Raw genomic sequence first — 20153 nt, 5'->3', positions numbered from 1 at the left:
CATTTTGGAAGGACAAATCAAGGGAGGACATACACAGTAAATGGTAGGGCACTGAGGAGTGCGGAGGAACAAAGGGATCTGGGAGTTCAGATACATAATTCCCTGAAAGTAGAGTCACAGGTAGACAGGGTTGTAAAAAAGGCTTTTGGCATCCTGGCATTTATAAATCAAATTGAGTATAGGAGTTGGAATGTTTTGGTGAGGTTGTATAAGTCATTGGTGAGACCAAATTTAGAATATTGTGTGCAGTTCTGGTTGCCGAACTACAGGAAGGATGTCAGTAAGATTGAAAGAGTGCAGAGGAGATTTACAAGAATGTTGCTGGATCTTCAGGAGTTGAGTTACAGGGAAAGATTGAGCATGTTAGGACTTTATTCCTTGGAGCGGAGAAGAATGAGGGGAGATATGATAGAGGTTTACAAAATGATGAGGGGCATAGACAGAGTTAATGCAAGTAGGCTCTTTCCACCTAGATTAGGAGAGATAAGTACAAGAGGACATGGCTTTAGGGGGAACATTAGAGGGAACTTCTTCACTCAAAGAGTGGTGGGAGTGTGGAATGGGCTGCCATCTGATGTGGTAAATGCGGGCTCGCTCTTAACTTTTAAGAGTAAATTGGATAGATACATGGACGAGAGAGGTCTGGAGGGGTATGGGCTGGGGGCAGGTAAATGGGACTAGCTGAATAATGTTTCAGCACAGACTAGAAGGGCCGAATGGCCTGTTTTCTGTGCTGTAGTTTTCTATGGTTCTATGGTTCTACAAGAGGCATAGATCGAATGGACAGTCAGAGACTTTTTCCCAGGGTGAAAATGGCTCACATGAGGGGTCATAATTTTAAGGTGATTGGAGGAAGGTATAAGGGGTAAGTTTTTTTACACAGAGAGTGGTGGGTGCGTGGAACGCACTGCCAGCAGAGGCTGTGGGGGCAGATACATTAGGGACATTTAAGAGATTCTTAGACAGTCACATGAATGACTGAAAAATGGATGACTATGTGGGAGGGAAGGGTTAGATGGATCTTAGAGCAGGATAAGATGTCGGCACAACATTGTGCGCTGAAGGGCCTGTACTGTGCTGTAATGTTCTATCATCTGTGATACAGACTATCAGGCACCCATCTACATTAATCCTCCACCGATCCCATTTTATTCTCCCCTCAGATTCCGCCACTCACCTACACGCAAGTGGTAATTTGCAGCGGCCAATTAACGTGCCATCTCCCACATCCGTTGGAAGCCCATGTGTTCACAGGGACAGCATCAGACCTTGAGATTGAACCTGGGTTTCTGGAGCTGTGAGGCAACAGCTCGACTGGCTGTGCCTCTGTGCTGGCTGAGGACTTCTCATTTGGCATGGTGTGCAGTCTAAGGCAGAGTCTGGGCTTCTGTGCTTCAGACTCCATCAGAACTGTTTGTCTTTACTAGTTTGTTTTATATTTTAAAAATGTAATGAGAATCCTGACTGGCATTTAGAAGCAAGTAAACCTAACAACTCCATTGAAACCTGAAAGATAATTTTTAAACAGTAGACAGTGATGAGTGAAACTGAGATGGCTTAATGAGTTTTAGAGTGGTTGATTTTAGGAGCATAGAGGTTGATTTGCATTTATATGGTGTCTTTCACAACCTTGGTACAAACCGGAGCACCAGTGTGTTTCTCCTTATCTGATGTGAAGGGTTGAAGATAAGATATCTTTATTAGTCACATGTACATCGAAACACACAGTGATATGCATCTTTTGCGTCGAGTGTTCTGGGGGCAGCCCACAAGTGTCGCCACACTTCCGGCGCCAACACAGCATGCCCGCAACTTCCTAACCTGTACATCTTTGGAACGTGGGAGGAAACCGGAGCCCCCGGAGGAAACCCACTCAGACACAGGGAGAACGTACAAACTCCTCACAGACAGCGGCAGGAATCGAACCCGGGTTGCTGGCGCTGTAATTGCGTCACGCTAACCGCTGCACTACCGTGCCCACTGGTGAGGACAGTATTTGACGCCCGTCTCACCTTTCCCGTTGAGCGGTGTTGATGAGCCACTGCCTTGATCTGCTGGAGTTCTTGTGGTGAAGCTGCAGCCACAGCGCTGTTGGGTAGACGGTTCCAGATGTAGAGCCAGTGACGAAGAACCTGCAGATACTGGCATTCCCTATTCCTCTGCTGCCCCCGGTAGAGGTGCCAGGCTTTGGAGGTGCTTCATAGTCAACTAAATATCTTTGAGGTAGGTAACTGGTCTGACAAATGCCAATGAAATGGGGTGCTGGGGGCAGGTAATGGTCGTGTGAGATGCAAGTGTCACGTTACAATGGGGATTTGCCCACGCCCCATGCCTTTTTACGCTGGGGTGCCACATCTGTTGTGGAGTCAACAAAGTAACATCGAATCACTTTTTTTTCAGCAATAAATGCTGGGGAATATTCAGCAGGGTCAGGCAGCACCTGTGGAGAGAGAAACAGTTGACATTTTAGGACTCAGCCCCTTAATCGAAACTGGGAAAGGTCATTGCCTTGACTTCTGATAAAGGGTAATTTGCCCGAAGTATTAACTCTGTTTCTCCCTCCACAGATGCTACCTGACTTGCTGAGTATTTCCAACATGTTATGTTTCAGGTCTGCAATATCTGCCGGTGCTCTTGGCCTTTCATCGTTGCCAGAGACTGAACCCAGTTGGTGATGAGGTCAAAACTGTCCCTAAATTTGCACCGCACAGCGGCAGCTTTCCCTGCTACCTGAACTCGCAGGCTGAGACGGTAGTAAGGAAGGCAAATGCAATGTTAGCATTCATTTCAAGAGGACTAGACTATAAAGGCAAGGATGTAATGCTGAGGCTTTACAAGGCGTTGGTCAGACCACATTTGGAGTATTGTGAGCAGTTTTGGGCCCCATATCTAAGGAAGGATGTGCTGGCATTGGAGAGGGTCCAGAGGAGGTTTACAAGAATGATCTCGGGGATGAAAGGGTTAACACATGAGGAGCGTTTGATGGTTCTGGGCCTGTACTCACTGGAGTTTAGAAGGGTGAGGGGGGATCTCATTGAAACCCTCCGAATATTGAAAGGCCTGGATAGAGTGGACATTGGAGAGGATGTTTCCAGTAGTGGGAGAATCTAGGAACAGAGGGCACAGCCTCAGAATAGAAGGACACCCCTTTATAACAGAGACGAGGAGGATTTTCTTCAGCCAGAGGGTGGTGAATCTGTGGAATTCATTGCCACAGACAGCTGTGGAGGCCAAGTCATTGGGTATATTTAAAGCGGAGGTTGATAGGTTCTTGAATTAGTAAGGGTGTCAAAGGTTATGGGGAGAAGGCAGGAGAATGGGGTCAAGGGGGAAAAATAAATCATCCATGATCGAATGGCGGAGCAGACCCGATGGGCTGAATGGCCTAATTCTGCTCCTGTGTCTTCTGGCCTGACTGTGCTGCTGTGTGTAAGAGCAGATCCCAGAACGCAGTGGGTGGTAGAGAGACCCACCATGCAATCACTGCTTACGTGACTTCTGCACCTTGGCAGGATAAATTGTGCTAAACACTGATTATTCAGCCAATGACAATATAATTGATTTGACTGAGCTCAATTAAATGGCAAAGTTAATGAGAAAGGGAGAAGATCACTGCCTTGTGTGGGAGAGTTGGCAGACCAAGACTTGACCCAACGCACTCAATTATCCAGTGACTAGAATTAGTTGACTGACTCATTGCGACGCAGGGAGAGACCAGTCCGCCTGTCTAGTCTGTGCCAGCTCTCAGCAGACTAACCCATTCCCTCTCCCCTGTATCCCTGCAACTTTTTGTCTCACACACGTCCATCAGCAGCTCTTTGACTTAGGAGGAGTGGACTTTATCAGACAAAATGATGGCCCACGAGATTTCAGCTAGTCTTTCATAAGACGCAGCAATACTGGTGCTGTGCTTTATGAAAGACTTTAGCTGAAATCTTAGTGCAGTCGTGTCAGATGACCGCACAGCTTTTCTAGTTCGTTAACCGGCTTCCGGTGAAATGCACCCACATTGCTGCCTCTGATCTCCCTTGTACCCTGTACTCCAACTTGTTTTCTTCGATTCCAGAGCGAGGGGGATATGTTGCCAATTAAAAGCAAGCGGCAGATGGTGGAGAAGATCATCTACACACTGGTGTCAGTGCCCCACGGAAACGACATCGCGTCCCTCTTTGAGCTTGACACCACCACCCTTCAGAGAGCCGACTCCCTGGTGCCCAGGTAATCCTTCCCTTACGTTGCCCACAGTTTCCAGCAGATTGCGGCATAAGAGCAGAATTTAGCCGTTACTTCGCTGAAGAGATTTGCGTATTTGTGCCAATCTGCGTGGGTTTTCACGGCTCTTTGGATCGCGTATGAGGTGCATTCGACAAAACCGCCTTGCGTTCGTTTATGCTGTTCTGCCCCCCTCGTGGGAAAGAGCAGCTCACGCGAATTTCTCGGATCTCCCAGCATAAAGAGACCGGCACTGTCGGATCCGCTTATTTTTGAATCCGCAGGTTCTTTCAGGAGTCCCAAGAATGAGTTGAAAACAACTTGGTGCTTCACAAAGTTTCATTGGAAAAGTTTAAAACGAAGAAACAGTCACAGAGCACGTGACACTAACTTTACCACTTGGAGATGAGCCAAGAGAAAGGAACTAAAAATGTGCTCAGGCCAGGGGGAAGAGAGCAAGAGAGGGATAGAGGCAAGAGAGAGATTAATGAAAAACGGCACCTTTTATACCTGAGATAAGAGGTACTCCTTAGCTAACGATAGTCCAATCAGGAAACCTATTAGATCCCTGTGGCAAAACCAACCAATGAGAAAACACATATTCACCCGATAGACGAACCAATAAGCTAGGAAGCAGCCATTCCTTGTACAGCCACTTGAGGTGTATTAAACACTATACATGTTAAAAAAACTACTTAAAACAGGAATCCAACAGTACTCAACTGTGCCACAAAGTCCAGGTGCATGACAGCTTGATGTCAGTATTTTCTGACCACACTGTTAGGCTCATTGACCTTACCCAGAGATTTCCAGAGCTTGGTAGCAGTTTTTTCTACAAGGTGAGCTGCTGAGAGACGGTTAAATGGAGGCAGTAGGTGAATGATGAGGCATAAATGTTGAGACGAACAGCAGGTCGCTGTGTCACATCCCACGGGTATGTGAGGACTGAGGACTCAGCTCGGTAACGTTGCCTGCCTTGGGTTGGGTTGGCATGTTTATAGAGCAACGTTTTAACTCAGCGCATGTAACATCTGAGCATTGAACAAATTCCCTTTGACTTTCTCCAGGAACTCGTACGTTAGATTGAGACATCTCTGCACCAACACCTGGGTCACCAGCAGCAACATCCCCATCGACACTGAAGAAGAACGGCCAGTGATGCTGAAGGTGCGGTGGAGACTTTGTGTGGCTGGTCCTCCTGCTGTGTTCGTTTGTCCTCTGGGGCCTCGACTGTCAACTAGGGCGTCAGGGTAGTGGGCTTGTCTCGGAGTCGGAAGGTTGTAGGTTCAGGCTCCACTCCTGAGCCTGGCTTAACCTCCAGCATTAAGGGTGCCATACCTCAGATGAAAGTGCCCTCTACAGGCTTGTGTAACCACAGCACCTGGTTTGCATTTATTCCTTAACTAACATCGCTAAAATATACAAGTTGGCCTTTTATTTCATTGCTGTTTATGGGATCTTGCTGTGTAAACATTCCCCACCACTCGTCCTACATTACAACAATGGCTGCACTTCAATTGGCTGTGTATCACATTGGGCCACCTTGAGATTATTGGTATTGGTATTGGTTTATTATTGTCACTTGTACCGAGGTACAGTGAAAAACTGGTCTTACAAACCGATCGTACAGGTCAATTCATTACACAGTGCAGTTACATTGTGTTAGTACAGAGTACATTGATGTAGTACAGGTAAAAACAATAACAGTACACAGTAAAGTGTCACAGCTACAGAGAAAGTGCAGTGCATTAAGGTGCAGGGTCACAACAAGGTAGATCGTGAGGTCAGAGTCCATCTCATCGTATAAGGGAACCGTTCAATAGTCTTATCACAGTGGGATAGAAGCTGTCCTTAAGCCTGGTGGTATGTGCCCTCAGGCTGCTGTATCTTCTACCTCATGGAAGAGTAGAGAAGAGAGAATGACCTGGGTGGGTGGGGTCTTTGATTATGCTGGCTGCTTCACCAAGACAGCAAGAGGTAAAGACAGAGTCCAAGGAGGGGAGGCTGGTTGCTGTGATGTGCTGGGCTGTGTCCACAACTCTCTGCAGTTTCTTGTGGTCCTGGGCAGAGCAGTTGCTGTACCAAGCCGTGATGCATCCAGATAGGATGCTTTCTATGGTGCATCGATAAAAGTTGGTGAGTGTCAAAGCGGACAAACCGAATTTCTTTAGCCTCCTGAGGAAGTAGAGGCGCTGGTGAGCTTTCTTGGCCGTGGCATCTATGTGATTATGAAAAGCATTGATCAGACCTGCTGAATACTGAAAGGTCTGGATAGAGTGGATATGGAGACGATGTTTCCAGTAGTGGGAGAGTCCAGGACCAGAGGGCGCAGACTCAGAATAGAAGGGCGTCCTTTTAGAACGGAAATGAGGAGGAATTTCTTCAGCCAGAGGGTGGTGAATCTGTGGAATTCATTGCCACAGCCGGCTGTGGAGGCCAAGTCACTGGGTATGTTTACAGTGGAGGTTGATAGGTTTTTCATTAGTAAGGGCATCAAAGGTTACGGGGAGAAGGCAGGAGAATGGGGTTGAGAGGGAAAAATAAATCGGCCATGATCGAATGGCGGAGCAGACTCGATGGGCCGAATGGCCTAATTCTGCTCCTACATCTTATGGTAACTATTCACCATTTCATACATTTGGCCAGCCAATGCCCCAGTGAGTAGAGTGGGGCTAATTGAACTGCCTGAGGTTGGTACACGAAGTGGTTAAACTCCAGAAGTGCCTCTCCTTGCACCTGTAGAGAGGGGAACTTTGCCAGCTCAGCTCTTGGGGAGTAAGGTCAGCGTGTGCTCCATCGGTGCAGGGTGGGTGTGTTGTCCAGATTTGTTGGTGGTTTGGTTTGGACTTTGTGATAGCTTTCTACATTTGTCAGGTGAATGGAGAACACAAGTCAAAGTTAATTTGATGTGATCAGTAGGTTCCTATGTTATTGCACTATAGAAGGGCGCAAAAACAATGGTCAAAGCCAGATTGTGTCTAAAGAGAAGTCAACAGTAATATTAAAAAAAACAATCTTCACCCAGTGTGTGTAACTGACAGTGTCAGCACTAAATGCCCATCCCTTGCTGCCTGACCTGGTGTGGCGGGCCTTCTCAAACAGTTTGACACAAAATGGAGACAGCAGACGCTATAATCTGGAGCAAAAAACAAACTGCTGGTGGAACTCAGTGGGTCAGGCAGCAGCTGTGGAGGCAGAGGGTCTCGACTGGAAACGTCAACCACCCCTTTGCTGACACAGATGCTGCCTGACCCACTGAGTTCCACCAGCTGTTTGTTCTTTGGCTTGAGTTTGACTCAAATGGTTGGCTTGCCTGCCCATTTCCAAGGGCAATTCAGAGTCAACCTGTTTTGATGGGTGGGCCAGGAGCCATACATAGGCAAGGCTATACAGTCAGCTTTTCTTTACCAAAATGCATCAGATTCAGATCAGTTTATTGTCATGTAACAACAGGGTGCAATGAAATTCCTTGCTCGCATGAAGCTCAAGGAGTAGCCAATTTGGTTGTGCAACAATCCAACAGACACCTGGTGACTTTCAGCTTAATTAGACAAGAATTGGGATTCTCCATCTGCAGTGCTGGGGAGCAGTTGAGCGAACTCTGGGTTGTAAGCACATGTCCACATTGTTACTTCAGTAACATGACCAAGACACAACCTCCAACACCACAGTTTAAAAATGTTCCATCAATATCATTTAACTTTCTATTTTTTGCCATGACATTTGTGTTCTTGTGACGGACTGGCCATTATCTTGTTGTTATTAGATTGGAACGTGTCCAACCAAGGAAGACAAGGAAGCGTTTGCCATTGTCTCTGTGCCACTTTCAGAAGTCCGAGATTTGGACTTTGCCAACGATGCCAGTAAAGTCCTCGTAGCGACGGTCCAAAAGTTAGAAAGTGGCAGCATCACTCAGAATGAAAGGAGGTGAGTGGAAAGCATGCTGATGAAATGCATAGCACAGAATCTGGCAGTTCGGCCCATCGGCCTATACGGTTGCACTTGCTCCACAAGAACCTATTCCACCCCATTTCATCAAACCCTAAAAGCATGACCTCTCGTTCCTCTCTCCCTCCTGCTCAGTTAACTTCACCTGTAAGTTCATCCATCCTGTTTGCTTTAGAAACTGAGCCTGCTCGCAAGTTTTGTCTGAGTGAGGACGTTTCTCTTGAATTCCCCGTTGGTTTTATCCGTGTCTTCCCTATACTTACAGTTGCTGGTTTTAATCTCCCCATGACTTTTCTGTGCATACTTCAGATTTGAAGTGAAGTCAGACTGAAAGTATAGAACATAGGACATAGAACACTGCAGCAGAGTACAGGCCCTTCGGCCCGCGATGTTGTGCTGACATTTTATCCTGCTCTAATATCTATCTAACCCTTCCCTCCCAAATGCTAACCCCTCCCCTCCCATTTCTCTATCATTCATGTGGCTATCTAAGAGTCTCTTAAATGTCCCTAATGTATCTGCCCCCACAACCTCTGCCGGCAGTGTGATCCACGCACCCACCACTCTCTGTGTAAAAAACTAACCTCTGACAACCCCCTTATACCTTCCTCCAGTCACCTTAAAATTATGCCCCCTTGTGTTAGCCATCGTCGCCCTGAGAAAGAGTCTCTGACTGTCCACCCGATCTATGCCTCTTATCATCTTGTACACCTCTATCAAGTCACCTCTCATCCTCCGTCTCTCCAAAGAGAAAAGCCCGAGCTCGCTCAACCTATCCTCATAAGACATGCTCTCCAATCCAGGCTGCATTTAATTTGGTTTTCTAAACTGCAAAATGAAAGATTACTTCACTGGCGCTGAATTGTGCCAGAGTTTCTCATTCATCCTGTGCCTTTTATCTCTTATTCGTTTTCAAGTAAGTTTTCCCTCTGTTTTCTCCAACTTCAGGTAAGCTGCTCTCCCTCTGACCCTTTTCTCTCACCTCCTGATCTACCCAGTTCCTCCTACACCCGCTACCCCCTCCCAGTCCCCCATCACCCTGTTTCTTTCCCCTCTTCCACCCCTCACCAACACACTTCCCCCCTCTGGGGTCCCTCCCACCACTGTTCCCATCTGCCCTCCCCACCTCCCTTATTTGGTTCCAGGCTCCACCTTCCTGTCCTATCAGATTCCATCATCTGCGGCCCCTTTGCTGCCTCCACCTCTCACCTCCCGGACTCTGTCACCATTCCTACTCTCCCCTCCTCCATCTGCCGATCACCCCTCCTCCCAGGATCCACCTATCACCTGCCGGCTCTTGCTCTACCCCTTCCCCTCACCTCTTTATACCAGCTACCTCCCCAGTCCATCTTTCAGTCCAGATGAAGGGTCTCGACCCGAAATGTTGACTGTCCATCTTCCCTCCACAGATGCTGCCTGTCACGCTGAGTTCCTCCAGCAGATTTCTTATTGCTCCAAGTTCCAGCATCTGCAGTCTCTTGTGTCTGTGTTTTCTCTCTCTCTTGGGTCACTCAGAGACTGGGATCGAAGGGCCCTGGCTTGTTCATGCCACGTGTTCCAAAATGACTGTGTTCATTTTTGTGTTAAACCTTCAGGTTTGCTAGTCTCTGTTTTGCCCAGAAACCTCTTCACAGGGGCCTAGAGGGAGCAAAGGAACTTCCACAGGGTGAGAGAGAGAGTGGAGAAATGAACACATCCCAGTCAGCTTAAAGGGACAAGACAGAACAAATAAGGGCAAGCTTTTCAATTTATACCTATTGGTTTTCAACACTGTTCCTCACAGATTAAAATAGGGAATGTTTCTTTCCTTCCACCATTTCTCTCCTTGTCTTCTTGTATAGCTCTTCCTTCGCCCCTATCTCCTCCTTTATCTTGTGGGTCTCACTTTCACTTTCTCTCTTCTGCCACCTCCCTTTTTCCCAAATCTGTGTTTTTCCCTTAAGGCCGGCTACAGATCTTCTAGTAAGTTTGCTGATGACACGGAGGTTGGTGATGTGGATAGTGTAGAAGGTTGCTGTAGGTTACAACAGGACATTGATAGAATGCAGACCTGGGCTGAGAAGTAGCAGGTGGAGTTCAACCCGGAAAAGTGTGAAGTGATACACTTTGGAAGATTGAATTTGAAGGCAGAATACTGGTATTGGTCTTGCTTTATGATTGTCACTTGTACCAAGGTGCAGTGAAAAACTTGTCTTGCAAACCGATCGTACAGGTCAATTCATTACACAGTGCAGTTACATTGAGTTAGCACAGAGTGCATTGAGGTAGTACAGGTAAAAACAATAACAGTACAGAGCAAAGTGTCACAGCTACAGAGAAAGTGCAGTGCAATAAGGTGCAAGGTCACAACAAGGTAGATCGTGAGGTCATGGTCTATCTCATCATATAAGGGAACCGTTCAATAGTCTTATCACAGTGGAGTAGAAGCTGTCCTTAAGCCTGGTGGTACGTGCCCTCAGGCTCCTGTATCTTCTACCTGGTGGGAGAGGAGAGAAGAGAGAATGTTAGTGGCAGGACTCTTAGCAGTGTGGAGGAACAGAGGGATCTTGGGGTCCACGTCCATAGATCCCTCTAGGTTGCCACACAGGTCGATAGGGTTGTTAAGAAGGTGTATGGTGTGTTGGCCTTTGTTAGTCGGGGCATTGAGTTCAAGAGCCGTGAGGTGATGTTGCAGCTCTATAGAACTCTGGTCAGACCACACTTGGAGTATTGCGTTCAGTTCTGGTCGCCTCATTATAGGAAGGATGTGGAAGCTTTAGAGAGGGTGCAGAGGAGATTTACCAGGATGCTGCCTGGATTGGAGAGCATGTCTTATGAGGATAGGTTGAGTGAGCTGGGGCTTTTCTCTTTGGAGAGAAGGACGATGAGAGGTGACTTGATAGAGGTGTACAAGATGATAAGAGGCATAGATCGAGTGGACAGTCAGAGACTTTTCCCCAGGGTGACAATGGCTAACACCAGGCGGCGTAATTTTAAGGTAATTGGAGGAAAGTATAAGGGGGATGTCAGGGGTACGTTTTTTACACAGAGAGTTATGGGTGCGTGGAACGCACTGCCGGCAGAGGTTGTGGGGGCAGATACATTAGGGACATTTAGGAGACTCTTAGATAGACACATGAATGATAGAAAAATGGAGGGCTATGGGGGAGGGAAGGGTTAGATAGATATTAGAGCAGGATAAAATGTCGGCACAACATTGTGGGCCGAAGGGCCTGTACTGTGCTGTAGTGTCCTGTGTTCTATAGATTGCACTTCCATATGTTTTACATGGATCTGCCTCAGCCCAGTTACAATGAAAAAGTGGCATTTGTCCTAACTTAATACAACTTCTTTATTTCCTGGTAAATTAGTTTGAATAAGTGCACACTGCAAAAAGACTGTGTCATCTGATATTAAGTCAGTTTGCTTGCAAGCCTTCTCCCCAACACGGTACACACTACCTTCTTCCCAGTTGATGATAACAAACTTCCCGACTTCTGTGAGGCTTTCCCCTCTTGGCCTTGAGAAAGACACCCAATAAGATGGTTCCACAGCTACTGCATTGTCACAGCTTGTGACCGAACACTGCATTATTTTCCTGCTGTCAATGAGTTCTCTCAAATTGCCGTATAAAGTCCACTTGGCTAACTTGCGGAGGGTTGATGAAGGTTATTTGGCTTCAAGCTTTCAATTTGTTTCCACTTTGTAGCTCAGCGCACAGCACCTTTCATCACTAGACCAAGTCAATCCCAATTCTAAGTGTATGTTGCTATCTTTCTACATTTTGCATTCACCTGACAAAGTGTCACTGAATCATTTTCTCTGCCTGTCCTTGTTAAGGACCCTGCCTTAATCCACCAATCTCATTCCGTAGCAAAATAACAAGGTTAACAGTGTGAAGTGAGGTTGCCGGTCTGATAACTGCCTGTGTGGTGCCTTGTAGTTCAAGGGTGCTACCCACTGTGATGGGAGACAGGGAGCCTGGCCTTCTTCTATGTGTGATGGGTTTCACATGTGTGCGTCAAATAATGCCACCTCAGTCAAAAAAAGACAATAATAATTAAGCTGATATAGTGGTTAACACACAATGTATGCATATGTTTAAAATAACTTTCAATAAATAAATGCTAGTAATAATTTTGTGTAGAAATGGGGTAATTCCTCTGCCAAGAAACTGTTAGAACATAGAACAGTACAGCACATAAACAGGCCCTTCGGCCCACGATGTCCTGCTGAACTAATTAAGCAAATAATTCCTAATCCCTTCTGCCTGCACATGGTCTGTATCCCTCCATTTTCTATATATCCATGTGCCCATCCAAGAGCCTCCTAATTGTCTCTATCATATCTGCCTCCACCACCACCCCTGGCAGTGAATTCCAGGCACCCACCGCTCTCTGTGTAAAAAAAAGAACTTGCCCCGCACATCTCCTTTGAACTTTCTCCTCTCACCTTAAATGCATGCCCTCTAGTATTGGACATTCTGACCCTGGGACAAAGATACTGGCTGCCTACTGTATCTATGCCTCTGATAATCAATAAACTTCTGTCAGGTCTCCCCTCAGCCTATGCCACTCCAGAGAAAACAACCCAAGTTTGTCCAACCTCTCCTTATAGCACGAGACCTCTAATCCAGGCAGCATCCTGGTGAACCTCTTCTACACCCTCTCCAAAGCCTCCACACCCTTCCCGTAATGGGGCGAACAGAGTTGAATGCCTAACCAGAGTTTTATAAAGCTGCGACATAACTTCCTGACTCTTGAACTTGGTGCCTCGACTAATAAAGGCAAACATGCCGTATGCCTTCTTTACCACCCTATCAACTTGTGCACCGCTTTTGGGGAGCTATGGACTTGGACCCCAAGACGTTAACTTTTTCTCTTTCCTGTGACGGACATATGTCACTGAGTCATGGAGAGATACAACACAGAAACAGGCCCTCAGCCCACTGAATTCATGCTTTCTTTCTTTTTCAATCTTTTTATTAGTTTTCAAATTAATACAGATTAATATATAACATCAATGTTTGTAGATGTAATACAAAGAGATCGGAAGAACAATCATGGCATGGATAATCATAGAAAACAATAAAGTATATAAAAAAATCTGTAGATCCAATGATCTCTTAGCGAATGAATATAATATAAAAGAAAGGAAAGAAAAAGATTTATTATAAAATATAAAAGAAAGAGAAAAAAATTCCCAAAACAATAAGAAAATTTATAAACATTATATCAAACCAAACTAAGCTAAGGAAAAAAAATTTTTAAAAAAACAAACAGAAAAAAAAACTGGGCTAAAATTTCTCTGTAGAAACAGAGCAATATTATGTCGTCAACTCCATTCCTCTAAGTTGAAAGGTTATTACAAGGGGATCTATATCGTGAAAATATTGAACAAATGGATTCCAAACTTCCTCAAATTTAAGCGAAGGATCAACAGTACCAGAATTCATGCTGACTATCAGTCACTCATCTTATGCTACCCCTATATTAATCCTATTTTTTATTTTCCCCCCCAACTCCCCCCTAGATTCTACACTCACCTACACTCCGGGGGCAATTTACAGCAGCCAACTTGCACTCTTCTGGATGAGGGAGGAAACCAGAGCACCCGGGGGAAACCCACGTGGTCACAGGGAAAATGAGCAAGCCCCACAGTACCTGAGGTCAGGATTGAACCTGGATCCGTGCTGCTGTGGATCCCCAGGGTCAGAGGGCACGGGTAGGGAACTGTGGAGCTGGGAAATAGGTCCAGTGGCTCCATATCCAGGTGTCGACCAAGATGGCTTGGTTAAGCATGAAGGAACAGGGCCAGGGTAGCAAAGAGAGAGAGATGTCGCTTCGAGACAGGGAGATAGTGGATCGGTCGCACTTGAAGCCAAGGGAATCGGGCAGTGTAGAGCAAAGACTTCCTAAAGCAAGCAGGGAAGTCACGACGACCCAGCCCGTTCCATTATTAGGTTTCATACTTACAGACTTTAAGGCAAATCCCTGCCATTAACTCCTGTCAGAAGATCCACCCTACAAATTGGCGACATTACGGGCAAGCTTTTTTTTATGCTGAAATGTGATTGGATTAATTCTTCATTGGTATATTATGATTGGATGAAAATATGTCGGCATGTTGCTGTTGTGGAGAAACAATTAGCTTCATTTTATTACGTATCTCCTTATGGCATAGAAGGGACCATTTCAGTCCATCCTCAATAAAAGCACGGATATAACCGATTGGAGAGGGTTTGGTGCAGTGGAGGAGGAGCGTGTCAGAGATCAAAGTTTAATAATTAACTGAAGATAAGAGAGGGGTGGTGGGAATGATTTGACAGCTTCCTGCCTCCCATGATACTAGACAGCATGGGTGAATGACGTTGCACTATAGAGGTGGTTATAGGACCAGCAACCTCAGATATCAGAATTGCCACTTTGCTCCCTGCTTTACTCTGGATATTTGGCACTGATACAATTTAAAAATGTTCCACATTAGTAGAAATGTCAGGTCTAAAGAATCCAATTAAACTAATTTTTGTGAAACATAGATGAAGGATATGAATTCATAAAACTCAGGAGTAATAATTGCAAACTAAAGAAATGTGAATTTATATAAGATATCTTTATTAGTCACATGTACATTGAAACACACAGTGAAATGCATCTTTTTTGCATTGAGTGTTCTGGGGGCAGCCCGCAAGTGTCGCCACGCTTCCGGCGCCAACGCAGCAACCCCACATCTTCCTAACCCGTACGTCTTTGGAATGTGGGAGGAAACCGGAGCACCCGGAGGAAACCCACGCAGACACGGGGAGAACGTACAAACTCCTTACAGACAGCGGCCGGAATTGATCCCGGGTTGCTGGCGCTGTAATACCTTAGCACCAATAAGAACAAGACTTTCATTTATATAGTGCCTCCCCTCACATCAGATTGTCCCTAAGTCCCTAACAGCCAACGAAGGAAATGGATCTCGCTGTCGTAATGCCAATTAAACCACACAACTAGCATGTCTTTGGGATGTGGGAGGAAACATGAGAGCCCGGAGGAAACCCACGCGGTCACAGGGAGAGCGTGCAAACTCCGCAGAGGACTGAGCAAGGGTCACTGGAGCTCTGAGGCAGCAGCTGTACTTTCTGGATTACTCTGAAGTGGTTTCCAACCCGATCTGTTTCAGAGTCGCTTACTGAGGAACACCCACTGGGAATAGGCCCCGCTCCTCTCCAAAGTGGTGCCATGATGTCCTCCTATCAAACAGCTTCACCAGCTGTCACATGCCATGCCGACATCCACAGTATTGAAGCCCGAACTGCACTCCCTGGGTTCTGTTGGGCGGGTCATGTCATCCACATGTCTGATACCAGACTTCCGAAACAGGCCCTCTGATCCCAGCTCCGAAAGTTTCCCAGCGCAGAAGAAAAGATTCCTCTGCAACATTCTCCACTGACTGTTGGGAATCTCTGACCCCTGACCTCTCAATGCGGAGAAGGAGCCGTGCATCGGGAGCACACGGAAGCCCGGGGAAAGTCGTAGAAAAAGGGCAGCACCTCACAAATGACCCACCCCACCCCACCCGTCCTTCTGCCACCCCTAGGGAAGAATCCGTTGTTCCCACATTGGCCTGGTCTTCCACCTCAGAACCCTCGACTGGAAGTAAGTCATCCTCGATCCTGAGGGACTGCCTAGGAAGAAGTAAGATGTGGGCGGAGCGTTGGCACAGCGGGTAGGGCTGAAGTCTCGCAGTTCTAGTGATCTGAGTTCAATCCTGACCTCGGGTGCTGCCCGTGTGGAGTTTGCAGGATCTCCCTGTGACCGCGTGGGTTTCCCACAGCCCAAAGATGCGCGGGTTGTTCGGTTAATTGGTGGCTGTAAATTGACCCTATTGGGTGGTGGCAGGAGAATTGGGAGGAGTTGATGGGTACATGAGAAAGGATAGGTACCAGGGAGGTAAGGTGAATGGGACTGATGGGAGTGGATAGAATTGATGGGCTGAATGATCTGTGTTTTTAAAAAAGAATGAGATAGGAAGTAGGTCAGAGAGCACTATTACACAGGCAAACAAGGGAGCCATTTTGTGCACACAGAATTCCCACAAAGAGCAGCGGAATGAGTAGCTCAACGGTGGCTGCTTCCTCTGGGCATAACTGGTGCCCGGACAGATCAAACACTACCATAGGAACCCCACCTGCAGGAAATTCATTTAACAAGTGACAAAAAGGTAACAAAACTGGCAAATAATGAGTGAATATATCCACAGGTTTGTGACAAAACTTCTGGAAGACTTGGTCTTTTTTGTTGCGGATGTGCCCAGTAATGGTCAGGAGGTGCTGGATGTGGTTATCACAAAACCAAACAGGGAGAGGCAGAAGCTAATGAGAGAGCAAAATATCTTGAAGCAGGTAAGAGCACCTCACTACATTTTCTGGTGACCTCCAATCTTACCCTTCTCACGTTAGCCAAGAAAGAATCAGAAGAGTCTGCTCCATGCAAGATATAAGGCGTATTTGATCCATAAAAAGTCTAAAGCCACATTTGATGAGACTGGTTAATTGAGCTAACTTCATGTAATGGTGCATGTCTTGGTTTATCTACCCAGCCCTAACAGGTACAGAGAATAGGTCTTATAATTCACATTAGCTTGAAAGCTCAATCGTCAAGGTGTAGAATTCCTTTGCACGACTGCCAAAATAAAATGCGTGTTGCCAAAATAAAAGTCAGCTTAACCCAGAGTGCACTCTTTTCCCTTGTACTACCTCAGTGTACTGATGTTTTGAAGTGATCTGTATGGATGGCATGCAAAGTTTTTTCACTGCACCTCGGTACACGTGACAATAATAAACCAATTTACCAACTTACGTGCACATTCCTGCTTCCACCACCGCTTCAGACAGTGCGTTCCAGATTCCAACCAATCTCCGTGTGGAAAAATTCTTCCTCAAATCCTTCTACATCTCCTAGCCCTTCCCTTAAACCTAAGGCCTCTGGTTACAGTCACCTCTGCCACGGGGAAAAGTTTCTCAGCACCTCCCCTATCTATGCCCCCCATTAATTTATGTTCCTGCCCCCTCTCCCCACACTCAGCCTAACCGTTCACAGGAAAAGAAACCAGCCTCTCTGGTTGTTCCTCATAACTGAAATACTCCATTCCAAGCAACATTCTGGTGAATCTCCTATGCATATTGTACTCCATGTATGTTGGTAAATTAGTTTATTATTGTCACATGTACTGAGGTACAGTGAAAAACTTTGCCTTGCATTGCCATCCATACAGATCATTTCATCACATCAGTACATTGAGGTAGTACAAGGGAAAAGCAATAACAGAATGCAGAATAAAGTGTTCCAGTTACAGAGAAAGTGCAGTGCAGGCAGACAATAAGGTGCAAGGCCATGACGAGGTAGATTGTGAGGTCAAGAGTCCATCTTATTGTACTAGGGGACTGTCCAATAGCCTTATAACAGCGGGATAGAAGCCTGGTGGTATGTGCTTTCAGGCTTTTGTATTTTCTGCCCGATGGGAGGGGGGAGAAGAGAGAATGTCCGGGGTGGGTGGGGTCTTTGATAATGTTGGCTGCTTTACTGAGGCAGTGAGAAGTGTAGACAGAGTCCATGGAGGGGAGGCTGGTTTCCATGTTGTGTAGCCTAACCAATATCCTGCATGGTTAAAACCAGAGCACTGTGAAATCTAATTCTAAGAGAAACACAAATGGGTTGAAATGAGGTTCCGAAGTTGTATTTTCAGATCCATAGAGGGGTTAACATATGAGGAGCGTTTGATGTCTCTGGGCCTGTACTCGATGGAGTTCAGAAGGATGAGGGGGGATCTCACTGAAATTTACTGGATACTGAAAGGCCTGGATAGAGCGGACGTGGAGAGGATGTTTCCATCAGTGGGAGAGTCTAGGATCCGAGGGCACAGCCTCAGAATAAAGGGACGTCCCTTTAGAGCTGGGATGAGGAGGAATTTCTTCAGCCAGAGGGTGGTGAATCTGTGGAATTCATTGCCACAGAGGGCTGTGGAGGCCAAGTCATTGGGTGTATTCAAGGCAGAGATCGATAGGTTCTTGATTGGTAAGGGCGAGAGAATGAGGCTGAAAAGAAACCAGCCAATTGAACAGTGGAGCAGACTCGACGGGCTGAATGGCCTAAATCCTGTTCCTGTATTTCATGGTAATCCCGGTCCCATCTTTCGCTGATGTGCCATGTTTTGTTAACTTTCTCGGTAGATCTTCGGAATATTGAAAGCTCCTTTCATGGACAAGGGAGAAGGGCCGATGTTGAGACTGGAAGACCTCGGAGACCAGCGATATGCTCCCTACCGATACATCCTGAGGCTATGTTACCGTGTCCTCCGACACTCACAACAGGACTACAGGAAGAATCAGGTCGGTGCAGTTGGTGAATTTGTGTGTCCGTATTTTCAAAAGCCGTGTTTCAAACAAATTCTCTGATGGGGGGGGGGGGGGGGGAGATGTTTGCTTACATAAGATTCAAGGCCAGCATTTTGGAACGCATATGGATTATTTTTGTCATTGTTTTCCCACAAGGAAGGGGGTGCTTGATCCACTAGCTCTCGGACAAGGATTTCCTCACATCCCTGTACTTTTTTAAAAAATTCTTCCAGGAATACATTGCCAAGATGTTTGGCATTATGCAGTCCCAGATCGGATACGATGTGCTGGCAGAAGACACGATTACAGCCCTGCTGCACAACAATAGGAAACTGCTGGAGAAACATATCACAGCAAAGGAAATCGAGACCTTCGTCAATTTGCTGCGGAGGAACAGGGAGCCCAGGTGGGGCATCATGTGTCTGCTTGAACAATTCTTCTAAGTCCCACTGTGCTTTAAAGTAAATCTTCTGCCCAAGTTTGATCAGAAAAATGCAATGTATTGTTAGTTTTAGATTAATCTAAATAAAAGTCTTGGTATTGTAATTATTGGGGCCTTTATTAGGGTGGGGATATAGGATGATGAAAGCTTTATTTAAGCTTGTGCCAGGAGCAGTAACAAATAGGAAGGTGACCACCAGTCGGGGGTTCAGAACTGGGATAACTTTGTTTCACCGAAGGAGTTCTAGCAGCTCGTGACACGAGGCAGGTCTGTCACAGCAGGGTGGGGTGTACCTGACCCCGGTCCGCGGGGTGTCCCTGCCCCTGGTCCGTGGGGTGTCCCCACCCCCAGTCCGTGAGGTGTCCCTGCCCCCCTCACCCTGAGGTGTCCCTGCCCCTGGTCCATGAGGTGTCCCTGCCCCTCTCACCCTGAGTTGTCCCTCCCCCCATCACCCTGAGGTGTCCCTGCCCCCTCCTCATCCTGAGGTGTCCCTGTCCCCCGTCCGTGAGATGTCCCTGCCCCCTTCCTCACCTTGAGGTGTCTCCTCCCTAAAGTTGAGGTGCCTACCCCCCCAATCTGTGAAGAGCCTCTCTCCCCCCCGCTGACCGCAAGGTGTCTCCCCCACCGCCAATCCTTTTTTTGATGACCTTTATCCCCCACCAATCTGTGGAGTCTCTCCCCGACCATGAGGTATCTCCCCTCCTCTGACAGTGAGATGTTTCCCCTCTCCCCTGACTGTGAGGTGTCTCCCCTCCTCCCCCCCAGATCTGTGAGGTCTCCCCTCCCCCAAGATGTCTCCGCCCAGATCCATGAGGTGTCTCCTCCCCCCAACCATGGGGTCTCTCCCCTCTCCCCCGACTGTGAGGTGTCTCCCCTCGCCCCAGATCCATGAAGTGTCTCCCCCCACTAACCATGAGGTGTTTTCCTCCCCCACCCCCCAGTCTGTGAGGTGGTGCATTATGTAGGAGCAAGATCTTCCTTTCAGAGTGGTCTGGAGGAGAGCAGGTGAGCGACGGGTGGGGGGGAGGGGTTCATTTTACCTAAATAGTCCCTGCTTGATATTGAAGCTGCTCATTGAGAGCTCGGACCACTTCCTCACACTATCCAGAGCAGATGGTGGAAATGGGAAGAAAGGATTCTGCGTAAACAGGAGGAGGACAACAGTCGGCAAAGTGATGGAGTTCAAATGTA

General features: G+C 46.9%; 1 protein-coding gene across 2 annotated transcripts in view; it reads left to right on the top strand.

Moving 5' to 3' along the window:
- itpr2 (inositol 1,4,5-trisphosphate receptor, type 2) overlaps positions 1-20153 on the top strand; it is a 286274-nt gene that overhangs the window by 106383 nt on the left and 159738 nt on the right. For both annotated transcript variants that reach the window (XM_052034332.1, XM_052034331.1), the window contains exons 11-16: positions 4067-4218; positions 5280-5379; positions 7979-8139; positions 16387-16528; positions 18356-18514; positions 18754-18926. In XM_052034332.1, the coding sequence (XP_051890292.1) occupies positions 4067-4218; positions 5280-5379; positions 7979-8139; positions 16387-16528; positions 18356-18514; positions 18754-18926 (887 nt within the window). The remainder of the gene's footprint in view (positions 1-4066; positions 4219-5279; positions 5380-7978; positions 8140-16386; positions 16529-18355; positions 18515-18753; positions 18927-20153) is intronic.

Source organism: Pristis pectinata, chromosome 19 (assembly GCF_009764475.1).
Source record: "Pristis pectinata isolate sPriPec2 chromosome 19, sPriPec2.1.pri, whole genome shotgun sequence".
In the NCBI taxonomy this organism is placed as follows: domain Eukaryota; kingdom Metazoa; phylum Chordata; class Chondrichthyes; order Rhinopristiformes; family Pristidae; genus Pristis; species Pristis pectinata.
This window is presented reverse-complemented; position numbering and strand designations above follow the sequence as displayed.